Genomic DNA, 16,277 nt, shown 5'->3' with positions numbered 1-16,277 from the left:
TTGAGTGTAAACGGGCTCTAGCTTTTTACCTAGACCGTACAGTTTCTCACAGGAAGAGCACTCAATTATTCGTCTCTTTCCATCCTAACAAGTTGGGACAACCTGTGGGTAAGCAGGCTCTTTCTTCCTGGTTGGCGGACTGCATTTCTTTTTGCTATGAGCAAGCTGGCATTCCTTTTCAAGACCGTGTTAAAGCACATTCTGTGAGGGCCATGGCGACGTCAGTGGCACACCTTCGATCGGTGCCGCTTCCTGACATCTGTAAAGCTGCAACCTGGAGTTCTCTCCATACCTTTGCAGCCCACTATTGTTTGGACAAGGCTGGAAGACAGGACTCCATCTTCGGCCAATCTGTCTTGCGTAACCTTTTTCCAACCTGATGTACCAACACCCTTCCACCTACCCGGTAGGGTGCGGATGCCCTTTCCCAAATTTCTCCTCAGTTGTTGTGCATGCTGCACACCGTTGGGTACATTTGGTGCAAGTCGGGACATCCTCAGCTCGGTACTCACCCATTTGTGAGGACAACCATCCTGCTTGTCCTGTGAGAAAGCAAATGTTGCTTACCTGATGTAACAGGTGTTCTCACAGGACAGCAGGATGTTAGTCCTCACGAAACCCGCCCGCCTCCCCGCGGTGTTGGGTTCGTTTTATTTTTACTTTCTAGGCACTGCCTGTAGCTTGAAAATCAGACTGAAGGGAGACCCCTGCTGGCTGCAGGGTCAGTGCCTTGCTGGGCATGCCCAGTAGGAGCCAGTCAAAGTTCTGTTTAAACTTTGACAGAAGTTTTCCGTGGTGGGCTCCATCCTCGATGTCACCCATTTGTGAGGACTAACATCCTGCTGTCCTGTGAGAACACCTGTTACATCAGGTAAGCAACATTTGCTTTTTTACCTCTAACTCTAGCTTCTTTTCAAATTCTTTCTTAGCCACATCTAACTTACCAGTGCTTATCCTCTGCCCTATTTTTCTCATTTGGGCCTGCTTTCCATTTTTTTTTTAAAGATGCCCTTTTGGTTTTAATTGCTACTTTCATGTTTTTTATTAAACCATGCCAATAGTCGTTTGGTTTCCTTCTACCTTTTTTAATGCATGGAATTAATTTTGTCTTGGCCTCAAGGATGGTAATTTTAAACAATGTACACGCCTCCTGCAAGTCATTAATATTGTAACTTTTTGGGGGGTTTTTTCTAACAAATTTCCTCATTTTATCATGCCCTCCCTTTTTATAATTAAATGCTACTGCAGCAGTTTTCCTTATTCTTAATATTTGCCATCCAGTGATTGTCACATTTAATTACGTTATGATTAATGTTGCCAAGTGGATCCACCATCTTTTATCTCTTGTATGAAATATATCGGGATGTAGATCTAATGTAAGCTTCCTTCCAACCCCCCTCCCCCTGCCCTATGTTGGTTCTATGACCCACTGCTGCATGAAGTAATCATTGATGGCATCTAGGAACTTTACCTCCTTTGCATGTCCTAATGTGACATTTACTCAGTCAGTATTTGGATGATTGAAGTCTCCCATTATTATTGTTTTTGCCTTTTAACTAGCTAGTCTAATCTCTGCTAACACTTTTTTATAGTCTGTTTTCTCAACCTGGCCAGGCGGGCAATAGTATATCCCTATTACTTATACTGTTTCCTTTTATCATTGCTGAGATTTTGTCTACATGTTACACAATGAGGTAACATGAAGAAATTCTGCAAGAATTGGTTTACTCTCCAATTATTCTCTCCCTCTCAGTCCCTCCTCTAAGAAATGCCTGATGTTGGAATTTGTTTCGGGAGCATACCGTTTATCTGTAGTGTTAGAAAACTGCTTTAAAAAGAATACTTGTGCAGCTTCTGAAAAAAGTTATAGCTTAGCTGGGTAGGTAATGTGAGAGGATAATAGTGCCAGAACTCTTCAGCCTGCCTGACAAATGCGTACCTCAAAACCGCAGTTGAACAAGAGTGTTTCAGTCACTGTTTGTGGTTCATTTTATGGCTTATTTTTCAAGAGAGAAATATCTGATTCACAGCTTGGTAAGAATAGATTTATTTCTTGGAAAAGCCAGCTATGAAAGAACTATTGTATGATCAGAATTTGACACTGAATGACCTATTAGAGTTCATTGGTTGTATAAATTAGTGCAGTTTGACCCCATAGCTCCATTGGCTTTGTAGAATCATTGTTGAAATAGTTTGAAGATAGATGCTGTTTTGAAAAGATTGAGTTACCTTGATTTGTTTCAGCATCAGTTCTTGCAGTTACTTATTAGATGCGAGTTTTATTTTACATTTTAGCAGCTAAGAAATGAACTTATAGTTGTGGTGGTGAAAAGAATTTTTCAAAATTTCTCTTTATTTAATAATTCTTAATGAACTTAAAGTATGTAACCTGCTATTTTTCAAATAGATCCAGGTTTCTTTCTCTCTTGCTGGTAGAAATTAATGCCAAAGCTGGCATACGTGTCCATCTAGAGTATGCTTATGTAGTGTGCAAGTTGATTTCCTCTATTTACTCCTGGGGGAATTCTGTGCACAAAAACTTAAAATTCTGCTAAATTCTACAAACTTTATATTGGTCAAAATAACACAATTTACATGACAGTCTTTAAATAATTACATTTTAAATTAATACAGAAAAAAGGTATTACTTAGAGTTGCAGATTTTTAAATATTTTGAGCAGAATTTCCCTAGAAATTTACTGTAAGGGTGTCCTTCCACTCGCTCTCCCTATTCCCCTGGCCACTTTGCCCTCTCAGGCCCCAACTTCTGCACCTGCAGTATCTCTTCCCTCCACCTCTAAACTCGACTCCTTCCACTCTATCGCCAGTCTCAGAGTTTGACCCTGTTCTCAGTACTGCCCCTCGCACAGGCTCCCTCTCTCTAGTACACATACACACACGCTCATACAGGCTCCATTACTTTCTCACGCACACACATTCCCTCATACAGGGTCCCTGTCTCTTGCATACACAACCACACAAGCTCCCTTTCTCTCTCATGCATACATCCTCACACAGGCTACCTCTCTCTCTCTCTCTCTCGTTCACCCCTTCACACAGGCTCTGTCTCACACATACACAATCCCTTCACTCAGGCTAGCACCCTCACATACACAGAATCCCTTTTTCATACACATGAGCTCCCGATCTCTCTCTCTCACTCACACACACTCTCACACACACATTCTCACACACATCTTCACAATCTCCTCATATAGGCTCCCTCTCTCTGGCACCCACACTTAAGCATCCCTTCCCCCTCCCATGCTCTCTCTCTCACACCCCTCTCCCTGCTATCTCACCCTCCCCACACCCCCTCCCTCTCCCTCTCTTCTTACACACAGAATTTCCTTTACCGGGGCCTTCATCTTCGCTGTGAGAGGAGCACACTCCGTTCACGGCACACAGGGGGCATTCATCTTTGCCGCGAACAGCGCGCCGGGGCTTTCATCTTCACGCACTCCGTTTGCGGCATGCCGGGGTCTCCTCTGCCATTTTCTGCACAGAATTTGGCAATTCTGCGCTCCGCAGTAGCGCAGAATTCCCCCAGGACTACCTCTATTCAACAAAATGAATGCCTCTGATTACCTGCTCCTTGCACAGTTGATGTCAACCAGAGGGGTTCCTAGAGTAACAAAAAGGGAAAGGCAGTTTGGAATATTAGTTTACGTTCTGATATGAAGAAATGGAAAATTGACATTCCACACTTCACCTCTCTTATAAAATTTTAGAAATATGTTCATTTGGGGTGGATACAATATAAACTGGTGATCCAAATATTTCATAAATCAATTGCATCTATTCATATGTAGTAAATTGGTATGGAAACAGCTTAGCTAAGTTAGATATTTAAAGATTAGGTCAAATCATTAGTAAAATAATTTTCTCCTTTGCTTTTGGGGTCTGTCAGTTTTTCTATTGAAAAATTTAGAAGTGACAGCACTCTAACTGGTGTAGGCAATAGGGCAGAGCCACCTCATTGATTACAGCAATTTTTGGTACTGTAAAGATAGTTAGCACTGTGTTAGCATAAGTTGAACTGGGTTATGACAAGTAAGTTCCTTACAGGACATGTTCAAGATTTGATAATAGCTTTCATTTCATTAGTGAAAACCATCCGAGCTTTTTAGGAACCAGTAAAATGCTGCTTTGGCAAATTCTTGAATCCAACAGTAACGCTGGTCTGTGCACACTTTAATCTACTCTTACTTGTTTAAAACAGGTTCCATCAACTGATCGAAATGCTTTGAGTTCTCTCTGGGGAAAACTTGCATCTGAAATTCTTATGCAGAACTGGGATGCAGCCATGGAGGATCTTACAAGGCTGAGAGAAACGATAGACAATAACGTGAGTTACTTCAAGAACATTTTAGTCACTTATCAAGCATGAAGAGAGATTAAACCTGAGCTGCCTGGTTATTCTTGTGTTGTGTTGCTCAGTATTATTTTTGGGAATAATTGCCCAGAAAGCAAAATTCCCACCATTTTCAGAATTTACCATTTGTTGAAGTTAATGTTTTGTATAAGTCTTGCACCACAAAATAAATAAAACTAAGCATGGGTATATTCTCCAAAAGTAAGTACTTTGAATAAAAGCATGCCATAGAATTGTCTGAAAAATGTTTTTTTTTTGTTTTTGTTTTTTTTAGTTGCAGATTTCAAATGGGTATGTTGTCCAATGGTGGTGTAGTGGTTAGGAGAGTCAAACCTGTGTAACTATGGGTAGGGAAGAGTAGAATTATAACAGCAGTAATAATGGCCCTTAAAATGTTGATGTACTTGTTTCTTTACTTGGTTTCTTTTTGAGATTACATCCATGCCATTTTTTAACACATTTTGTTCACTTATAAATTTTTAGTTTCTGTCTTGGTCAGCTCTTGGGCATGGTGGCACATAGGAACAGTAAGTGACCACACAAAGCCCTATGACCTGCCAGAGTTCTTGTGCAGGGGGAATAAGACTTGCTTTTAAAGGCCCTTAGGTTTTCTTTTTCTTTTCTTTCTGGGGCTCCTTTGCTCACCAGTCCAGGCACACACACATGCACGCCACTCTAGAATTTGATCAAAAATAGTTTTACTGAAACTGATAAGCATGAAATAAAATCCAGAAAAACATGGAATACCAGTGGTAATGCTCCAGTACTCAGTATCCAAAACAGCACAGAAAGTAAATTGTCTCTCTTCACTCTCACCACATCCTTCCCAAGTAGGTAAGCTCTTTGGGGAATTTACCCTTCCTGGGCCCTTCCAATACCTTTAGATTAAATAGATCTTTGTTCCTTCCTTCATGTCTTTCTCTTGACTGATTTGTTGGGTCATATAGCAACTCTGAACTTTCACAGGGCAGGCTGTTTCTTTCTTAGACTTCCCCAGTACACTCATTCATCAGACTGTGAAGAATTCCCTTCTTCCTTGGGCTCCTCAAGTTCAGAACACTCCTCAGCACATGCTGGAAACTCCCAGGCTTTTGCCTTCCTCCCAGTAAGGCCTGGCCAACCTCTCCCCTAGGTCCCAGCCACCTTCCCTCTAGCACGTTCCCTGTGGAGAGATAAAAGGCTCATTGGCACCGTTCCATGGGGAAGTGGATACCCTGCAGAATTCCAGTTGCTCTTCATCCAGATTATCCACATCAATAAATAGATGGAGACTGGGATCAAAAGGTTTGCTGATGTTGTTCCTTATATACCTTTGTATTCAAGGAATGGAAATGATCAGGTAAGAAGTAATTTCACCTTCTTGTAATCCTCTCTCCTTCTGCTTACTGCATCAAATGGGTGGAATACATTTATAGAGCCTTACAAGCCCTCCTAATGGGGAGTGATACAACATACTGATTTCTCAGCTGTGGCAGGGTCTGGTTAAGACATCTTAAAGCAAACTAAGGGCACTCAAATCAGCTGAAGCCACCACAGTCATTTTTGTAAGGAGCAGAATTTGATCACCCCGTCACACTTTTTATTTAATACAATGCTGTTTCATAGAAACTTAAATACAGAAAAAGACCGTATGGCTCATCTAGTCTGCCCATTGGTCCAATTAATTTAGCATTAAAATTCCCATCACTTCCTTAGTGATCTCTGGAATTTATCTCATGCTTTCTTGAATTCCGATTCTGTTTTTGTCTCTACCACCTCCACTGGAAAACTGTTCCACGAATCCAGCACATTCTGTGTGTACAAAAATAAAAAAACCGGCGATCATTACACTGGAATCTTTGTGGGAACTTAATGGATAATTTTTCTAAATCCTGTTCGTTTCTGTTACCAAAGTGGGATACCGTGGTATCTAAATTGAATCCTCTTTAATTGATCACTCAAGACAGCTTTCTGTAGTCAACTAGGATATTGCTAAAATTCAGGGGATTCAATCCACGCTTATACATGATAGTGGAGCGTTATCTTGGAGGCTTGAACTGTTGGAGAATTCTTCTCGCCTTTTGAATCTTCAGATCCTTAATTTTTTTTTTTTAAATCTTTATTTCTCATTTTCATTCAATTTTACAAAGAAATTATTTTAAACCTTTGTACATATAATTACTTGAATCCTAAATATACAGAATTTAGGAAATATTCATACATCAACATTCATAGAAGCTTCAATTAATTTCCTTATATTAGGATTCAAGATATGTAAAAACAAAATAATCTCCAAAAGGAAAAAAAAAATTTTTAGTTATACATTGTAACTCCTTTTAAAGAATAATAGGAGGCTGAAGTTAAGTAACTAAGGATTTACGGAGAAATATTGCAGTAATAAAATACCTTATATTTGATCAACTATTCTATTTCTAGTCCCGGCATAGCTACTCACTTATCTGTGCAACACTTGTAGGAGAAGATTCTGCCAACGGTATTTCTGTAGTAATTATATTATTTTGCTGTGATTCAATAAATTGTTGCAATTGATTAACTTGGTAAAATATATATACCTGCTCTCCTTTCTTTAACTTGCATCTACATAGAAAACGTAACAAAAATATAAATCCCAAGGAGACAATTTGCTGGCGTAAAGCCAGAAATTCCTTACGTCTATTCCTGGTGACAGGTGCTAAATCAGGATATAACTTAACCACCTGGTCATGAAAAGTTATTGGGAATTTTTTGAAATATTTTTTCATGACGGTGGCTACGTCTTGGGTGGTAACAAAGGAAACTATTAATGTATTCCTATGTACGACATCTAACGATGAATCTTCAAGAAAATTAGTCAAATCCACAGGGACTTGGGGTCTGTTAGTTAGGAAGTAACAAGTATTTATTGGAGGAATTGCTTCCTCCACATAAGATAATTTATCCCTAAGAAATCTCTTTAGGGTTATATAGGGAATCTCTCCCAGTACCTGTGGAAAATTAGTTATTCTGAGATTTAAATGTCGCATCCTGTTTTCTAATAACTCCAAGCGTCTAGCACTGGCCATTTGATCTTTAATTAAACACACATTTATTTGTTGTAATGATTTTAAGTTTTTCTCATTTTCATTTAATCTGCGTATTGTCTCATTGTTCTGAGTCTGAACTGTCAATAGTTTCCCTTGAAATTCTGTTGTTACACTGTCCATTTTCTTCTCCATACGAACCATAGCATTACTCAAATTGTTAACAGCCTCTAATATCCTTTCAAGCGTTACCTGACCCGGTTCAGATGTTGATTGCAGTAAATTCTGGACTAATGGTTCCCCCTGTTCTGCTTCCCTTTCAAACGGGACTTGCAGAGCTTCACCATTATCCACACTGCGTTGGGTCGGAGGTGGGCGGCTGTCCGGGCTGAGGGACGCTTCTTCCTGGGGGGTACGCGAATCTCCATTTCGTGTACCTCCAACGGAGTCCTCAGCTCCTCCTCTTTCTTCTAGTTGAATTAAAAACTTGTTAATCTCCAGCTGAGTCAAGGCAGATGATGGGGGTGTCGAGGGATACACCCGAATCTTGCCTTTCCTTTTCGCCGGCATAGCAAGTCTTTGATGGTAACAATATCCTTAACCTCGGTGAGAAGTAAATAAGAAACTTTAAATCGTGGAATTGACCCAGCTGCTACTGCTGCTACTTATCTTCTCATACTTCTCAAACTTCTCGAACTGAGTCGAACAGGGGCTTGGCGATGCGCCGGCGGCAGCGCCGCGCCGCAGGAGTGCGCCTTTTAAGGTGTTCTTGGGCGCCTCCCTCTGACGTCAGGGTCGGCAGTCGGGGCTGGCACCGGAGGGAGAAAAAACCAAGGCAAGTAGGAGCAGTTGCTCAATTCAAGTAAATGTCTCACCGTCAGCCTCGTTCACATTGCCGCAGGAGTGCGCCTTTTAAGGTGTTCTTGGGCGCCTCCCTCTGACGTCAGGGTCGGCAGTCGGGGCTGGCACCGGAGGGAGAAAAAACCAAGGCAAGTAGGAGCAGTTGCTCAATTCAAGTAAATGTCTCACCGTCAGCCTCGTTCACATTGCCGCAGGAGTGCGCCTTTTAAGGTGTTCTTGGGCGCCTCCCTCTGACGTCAGGGTCGGCAGTCGGGGCTGGCACCGGAGGGAGAAAAAACCAAGGCAAGTAGGAGCAGTTGCTCAATTCAAGTAAATGTCTCACCGTCAGCCTCCTCAGATCCTTAATTTTCCTAAAATTTTGGGTGAACTCCTCCCTGAGATTACCTTAAAGAAATATTTCTCGCAGATTGTTGGTATTCTTTCTGGTGAATTTCCCTTGATTAATAAAATTGCCTTTTTGTCTTCACCTTCTCAATTATCTACTGGTGCTTCTGTTAGATCTCAGTTTCCTGCTTTGAATCTTACTGACTTTATATAGAGTCATCAGGACCATAAATTATAGAAAAGAGCCACTTTGTTAATTTCTTTTGTTCTTGATACAGATTTATCTAAAGTGATGTCACTATATTTTAAAAATCTAAATTCTCCTTTCTATGGGCAGAACCTTAGAATTTTTCCAGACATTTCAAGGTTAACTCAGCAATGGCATAAAGGCTTTCTGGCTCTCAGGAAGGGACACTCTTGAGTTGGGGGCAACTTTCCTATTACAATATCCTTGTAAATGTTTGAAGTTTTGCTCTGAGACATTTGCTTTTTTGCTCCTGAGCAATTACAAACCTTTCCAATCGCTAGGATGATAATTACGTCCTTTCCAGTTCTCACAGATTCATAGCGTTATAATAGGATCGGCATTTAGTTTTTTCAGGGTCCTATACCTGCTATAGCTTTTGCTTCATTGTTTTTCTTTTTTACTCCCTTAAATTTCGCCCCTTTCCTTTATTGTTTTTCTTTAGTATTATGAGGATAACATTTTTAGTTACCTAAAATATGTAATCACAGCTGAATGTATAAGGGTAAAATCTCTTGGATTTAGAGTTTTGCTTTTGAATTGTTTTCCCCTTTTTCTATTTGTTCTCTTATTTCTGCAACAAAGTTGTTAATATGCTTTGTTTAAAATTGCATAAATATATATATAAAAAAATTAAATAAAACCAAAACATTTTGTAAGATTACTCCTGAGTCTACCTCCTTTCAACCTCATCGCATGTCTCCTTTCTGTTGAAAGAGGCTCACCTCGTGCATGGAAACCTAGATATTTGAATGTCTCTAGATCATATCTCTCCTTTCCTCCTAGGTATACATATTTAGATCTTTGTCTATCCCCATATGCTTTAGAACGAAGACCATTGACCATTTTAATAGCCACCCTCAGGGTTGATCCATCCTGTTTATATCCTTTTGAAGGTGTAGTCTCTAGAATTGTAATTGTGCAGTTAGTGTAGCTGGGTTCAAATAAGGTTTGGATAAGTTTTTGGAGGAGAAGTCCATTAATGGCTATTAATCAAGTTTACTTAGGGAATAGCCACTGCTATTAATTGCATCAGTAGCATGGGATCTTCTTAGTGTTTGGGTAATTGCCAGGTTCTTGTGGCCTGGTTTGGCCTCTGTTGGAAACAGGATGCTGGGCTTGATGGACCCTTGGTCTGACACAGCATGGCAATTTCTTATGTAAACAATATTCCAAATGAGGTCTCACCAGGGGCAATATCATCTCCCTTTTTCTGCTGACCATTCTTCTCCCTATGCAGCCAAGCATCTTTCTGGCTTTTACTATCGCTTTATCCACCGGTTTGGTGGATAAAGCCCTCAGATCTTACCTGCCCTTTGTGCTCAGAAGAATTTCTCCTCCAATATTGTACTTTTTCCTTTAGCTTTTGTACCCTAAATACATTTTTTAGCATTAAATCTTATCTTCCAGACTTTAGACCATTCCGCGAACTTCTCTAGATCCCTCCTCATGTTTTCCATACTTTCCTGGCTGTCCACTCAGTTATAGATTTTTGCTATTCTTGGCAAAAAGACACTTTTCCAGACAATCCTTCTGTTATTTTCACAAAAATTCTGAAAAGAACGAGTCCAAGGATTGATCCCCGAGGCACACTGCTAGCATTACCCCTCTTCTTAGAGAAAATTCCATTTACCAGTAAGTACCCTTTGCTCCTCTCACTCAACCAATTCCTAACTCAGTCAGCCACTCTAGGTTCCATACCAAGAGTGCTCAATTTATAAGTCTCCTGTGCAGAACCGTGTAGAGGCCTTGCCGAAATCCAAGTACACTACATCTAGTGCTATTCCTTAATCCTAACTCTCTGGTCACCCAATCAAAGATATTGATCAGATTCCTCTGACAAGATTTACCTTTAGTAAAACCATGGTGCCTCAGATCTTGCAATCCATTGGATTTCAAAGATTGCCCTAGATTCTGTTTTAGCTGCAGTTCCATTAGTTTTCTCACCACATAGGTCAAACTAACTGATCTGTAGTTCCCAGCCTCCTCCTTACTTCCACTTTATGATTAGGAACCACATCTGCCCTTTTCCATTCCTCTGGAACTACTCCAGACCCTAAAGAAGCATTGAAAAAATCAGCCAGCGGAGCTGCCATGATATCTCCAAGCTCCCCTAGTACCCTCGGATGTATCCCATTAGGCCCCATTGCCTTATCTACTCTTAGTTAGCTCATCACATTGTTCTGAAAATTGATTGTGGTTTATCTCACTTCCAGTGTTGTTGGTGTTTATGTGGTTCTGCTCCAGGCCCTTGCACAGTGAACATTGAATAGAAATATTTGTTGAGCAATTTTGCTTTTTCTTGCCAGTATTGCCTGGAAAAGTTATTGCATTTCATATTGGTTGTACATATTGTTCCATTGTAATCTTGTGAGCTTCCCTGATTGTCATTTATATATCCCTGATTGTCATTTATATTGAGCTTAGGAACTTTACAACTTAAGCCTACCTTGTAATATACGTTGCTAAGCCCTCTTATACCCTTAAGGGTTGTCTCTTTCTTCTATTCCCAAGTTTGATCTCCTTGTTAAATGTAACTTTGCCTCTTCTGTTTGCTCTATTGTTAAATGGTTAAGAGTGTTATCCCCTAGTTCCATGTAAACCGATTTGATATGACAATTGTCATGAAGGTCGGTATATAAAAGAATTAATTAATTAAATAAATAAATAAATATACCATTTTTATGCATTCAGAGTTTTAAAAAGTCGTTTCACGTAGATAAGCAGCTGAATTAGCCATGCTGTCTGGGACGTCCTCCCGTCCTGAAGGTGGCGGAGCTCTCAAAGTAAAGTTCTAAGTCTTGCTACAGTGTGTGCCTGCTTAGCACCTTCCCCTCCCCTGTGCAGAGTCTCCTCAGTCCGTTTTTTTTCCACGAGCCTGACAGCACGTGGAGATCTCTGTTTCCTCGAGCTTTTTTCTGAGAGAAAAGTTTGATTTCTGAAAGGTTTTTCTGAAGGCCTTATCCCTTCTCAGTAGTTAGGCTTAACTACTTCTCAAAGAATTTCATCAAATTCACTTCAAAATGCCTCGTCCAGGCTTCAAATTTTGTGATTGTGGTAAAATCATGTCTGTCACGGACAGACATGTTTCATGCTACATATGTCTGAGGCCCCAGCTTGATCAAAGTACTTGTGCTGACTGCGGACGGATGTCCCCCCAAGCACAACGTCAAAGGAGAGCAAAAATAGAAGAATTGAGAAGACAGACAGTAGGATTTTATGCCCCCTCTGAGGAGTCGGCAAAATCCTCTCTGGGGCCACAGCATGCGCCAAAGGAGTCGGCGCGGCTGCGAGCAGTGTCGCTGGGCCATGCTGCATCGATTGTGCTGGCAAAAAAGTTATCCTCCAGAGCTGGTGACGCTCCCAGGGCGTCAAACTTAAGTGTGTCGACCGGATTAAGTGCGTCGACCAGCACATCGGCGCAGCCTCGATGCATCCGGCGCATTGAAGCATCAACACAGGCGCATCGACGCACCCGGCGCAGCTAAAGTGAGCCAGGCTTCGGGCTCGAAGCATAGCCATTATACATCGCATTTTGCAGCCAACTTGTCACAAAAGGCATACAGACCCGACTCCATCGACTCATAAGGCTCCAAAACCTTCCAAGAAACATGTCTCAGGACATATGAGAAGAAGGGAACCTCTCCACTACTCATAGTGGATGATGACCCAGGATCCTCTCCACCGGACCCCTCTTCACCGTCTCTTCAGAACACGAAGGTTCATTGCCGAAAAGACCTTATAGGTCTTTAGAAGATACAGTCTGGCTGAACATCCTCTACCGGCCCCTGTGGACACACCACCAGCTAGACCTACGCAGCAGGTTCTAGCGTCTCAAGCAATGTCCCAAATTTCTATGATTTTGGCAAAATTTTTATCTTCCTTGGCTGATTAAGAACAACCTGCTGGCCTTCCACCATCTGAGAGACCTCAGTCGCCCGCAGATAGCCCTGCTCCGGGTACTGAACCTACTCTCCTTCACCACATCTCGATATCTCACCAATAACATCCTTTCCAGGTTCTTCTATGGGATACCCATCTGACCAGCCAGAGCCGATTTCACCACCTGAGGACTTAATGTACTCAAAGTTCTAGAAAAAGTGCGGGAAACATTTAACATAGAAACAAGGAAGCTACCGGACCCTAGGGCGAATGTCCTAGGACTCCTTAAAGTTTTTGAAACACCATCGGAGCCAGTAGCTTTGCCTTCCCATGAGGTATTTGACACTCTCATGAAGGAGAGCCTGGGAAACACCTCTCACAGGACCGGCTACCTCCAGGAAATCTGAGCTAAAATACAGGATGCGCAAATCATCCTACTATTCTCATCTGCAACTACCGCATGCATCAGTGGTCGTGGAATCCGCGATGCAGAAAGCACACAAATCATGACTTCATTCTAATACACCTCCAGGTCGTGACAACAAATATCTGGATGATTTTGGGAAAAAGGCTTTTCAGTCGGGCATGCTAAATGCCAAAATACAGCAGCATCAGTTTGCTATTACACAGTATCTGTTTGAATGTCTGTAAACTCTAAAGCCAAAGCTCCAAGACATAGTGCCTGATAAACAGCTGCCGGAGGAATTCTATAACATGGTGGAGGGACTGCGCCACCTCATATGCACAGTGTATGAAGGCTTCGAGACCTCGTCAAAGGCTACAGCTAACGCTATTGCCGCAAGACGAATGGCATGGCTTTAGATCAAGTGCCATATGGGAAGATGTACAGGAGAAACTGGACAATCTTCCATGTCTACCTGATAATTTGTTCGGAGATCATTTCAAAGACACAGTTGCTCAATTAAAAGAACAAAAACTTGCAGTTCAATCTCTGACCACTCCAAATCCCTTCTCATATTACAGGGGATACTAACCCTCTTATAGAAGGCTGCAATATCAGCGACGCCCCTTCAGGCCGTATCCTCTGTCTAGGCCTTCCTATTACTCTTCACGCCCTTCCACCTCGCAAACCCAAACACCACATCAACAGCAAAGAACTCCTCAGCAGACAAAGACCCCTCAGGATCAGGTCCAACCTAAAACTTCCCAGAGTTTTTAGACAGAGACCACCGCTACCTCTCTTAGACGGCAGCAGATTGACTCAATTCTTTTCTGCTTGGACATTAATAACAACTGACAGCTGGGTATTAAGCATTATAAAAGAGGGTTATGCTTAAATTTCCAAACCCTTCCGAGTCTGCCACACTTAGTTCCCAAAAGAGATCAAAACAGGCATTCCCAGCACTTACGCCTAGAGATCAACAACCTCCTGCAGCAACAATGCATCCAGAAACTCCCTGTGTCTCATCCCCCACACAGGTTTCTATTCACCATACTTCCTCATTCCAAAGAAATCAGGAGGATTCCGTCCAATACTGGATCTTAGGTCCCTCAACAAGCACCTGAAACAGAGAAATTCCAGATGACTTCTCTCAAGTCTATTCTACCCTTCATCCAACCCAGGGACTGGATGTGTTCCATCGATCTCAAGGATGCATGCTCCCACATACCGATGCACAAAGCCTCCTGGAGGTACCTTTCTTCACGTCAATGAATCATCATTTCCAATACAAGGTTCTTCAGTTTGGCCTCTCGGCTCCCAGAGTTTTCACAAAATGCCTAGCGGTAGCGGTGGCTCATCTACTTCGCCAGGGTATCCAAATATTTCCCTATCTGGATGACTGGCTTCTGGTAGCACCAGAAAAATCTCATGACGACAATCCAATGTCTAGATTCATTGGGACTTCTCATCAACTACGAAAAATCAAATCTGCATCCAACACAGGTGTTACAATTCATAGGGGCTACCATAGATTCCATAAACGACAAAGCTTTCTTCCCGAGCCAAGAGCAGCAGCCCTAACAGCTCTGGCTCAGACCATATCTCATGCATCTAGGACGCCGGCCCGTCAGATACTAACTATACGCGGACATATGGAGGTGTCTGTCTATGTAGTCCCACTCACGAGGCTACACATGAGACGTTTACAATGGGGCTTAAAGGCCCAATGGAAACAATTCTCCAACCACCTCTCCATTCCGGTTGCAGTGACGAACAGCATGAAGCAAGATTTGAGATGGTGGCTGAACTCAGCAGCCCTTACCACAGGAGTTCTGCTACGACCTCTGGTGCATCAGATCATACTCACTACAGATGCCTCCCCAAAGGGCTGGGGAGCCCAGCTCACCTGCCTTCAAACTCAAGGCCTCTGGAATGCCTGGAAAAAATCGCAACAAATAAACTTCTTAGAACTCCGGGCGATCAGGAACACGCTTCAAGCCTTCCGTCCTCAGCTACACGGAAAAACAGTCATGATACACACGGACAACTGAGTAGCGATGTTCTATATAAACAAAGAAGGCGGGTCCTTCGACCAGACAAAACTGCAAAAGGAAGTGGTTCAACTATGCCTCATGGTGCTCTGACTCGGACATTTTAACCCATTCATCTGTCCAGGAGAGACACTACTATCGTATCTTCATATACTTTACAAAAGAGGCCTGGCGACTGCTTCCCTCAGAGTACACCTCAGCACCATTGCTGCCTTTCACATGCTACACAATGATGCACCAATTTCTACCCATCCCCATATCTTCAGATTCATGAAGGGAGTATTATGATTATGCCCACCGGTATGCAAACCACCTATGCCGTGGGACTTGAACCTTGTCCTGGAGCAACTAATGCTGCCTCCCTTTGAATCACTGGACACCTGTCACCCCAGATACCTGGCATGGAAAGTACTCTTTCTCTTAGCACTAACTTCAGCTAGAAGGATCAGCGAGCTACAAGTTCTAGTTCACTACTCCCCATACCTGCTATTCTACCATGATAAAGTAGTTCTACGCTCACATCCAACTTTCCTTCCAAAGGTAGTTTCCCCTTTCCATCTAAATCAATCCATAACTCTACCAACCTTCCACCCTCGTCCGCACATGGATGCGGCTGAACGGTGACTGCACACATTAGATTGCAAGCGAGCGCTTGCATACTATAAACAATGCACTGCTTCTGCTTCCGGACCTTCGCAGATCTTCCTCTCCTTTAATCCGAACGCACCGGGCGTACCGGTGTCAAAAAGGACTTTGTCATCCTGGATCACAAATTGCTTTCAATTTTGCTACCACAAACGTTCGGAACAACTCTCATCCACGCCAAAAGCACATCAAGTAAGGGCAGTCGCAGCCTCTATTGCCCACCTACGTGATGTTCCAATATTGGACATTTCTAAAGCGACTTGGTCCATCACTTCATACCTTCACCACTCATTACTGTTTGGACAGACTTGCTTCTTCAGATGCATCCGTGGGCATACAGATTTTACAAGCGGGCACCTCCTAAACTTTCCTGTCACAAGATACTGTCCGCGATCTACCTTTGCAACTTGAGCAAACATATAACAGAACAATAACAAAACAGCTCAAGTTGCTAGCTGGGGACTCCCAGACAGCATGCCTAATTCAGCTGCTT

General features: G+C 42.3%; 1 protein-coding gene across 2 annotated transcripts in view; it reads left to right on the top strand.

Annotated features, from left to right (window-relative positions):
- Positions 1-16,277, top strand: part of EIF3E (eukaryotic translation initiation factor 3 subunit E) — a 259,621-nt gene that overhangs the window by 100,210 nt on the left and 143,134 nt on the right. For both annotated transcript variants that reach the window (XM_029591900.1, XM_029591899.1), the window contains exon 6: positions 4,223-4,348. In XM_029591900.1, coding sequence (XP_029447760.1) covers positions 4,223-4,348 — 126 coding nt within the window. The remainder of the gene's footprint in view (positions 1-4,222; positions 4,349-16,277) is intronic.

Source organism: Rhinatrema bivittatum, chromosome 2, assembly GCF_901001135.1.
Source record: "Rhinatrema bivittatum chromosome 2, aRhiBiv1.1, whole genome shotgun sequence".
Taxonomy (NCBI): Eukaryota; Metazoa; Chordata; class Amphibia; order Gymnophiona; family Rhinatrematidae; genus Rhinatrema; species Rhinatrema bivittatum.
This window is presented reverse-complemented; position numbering and strand designations above follow the sequence as displayed.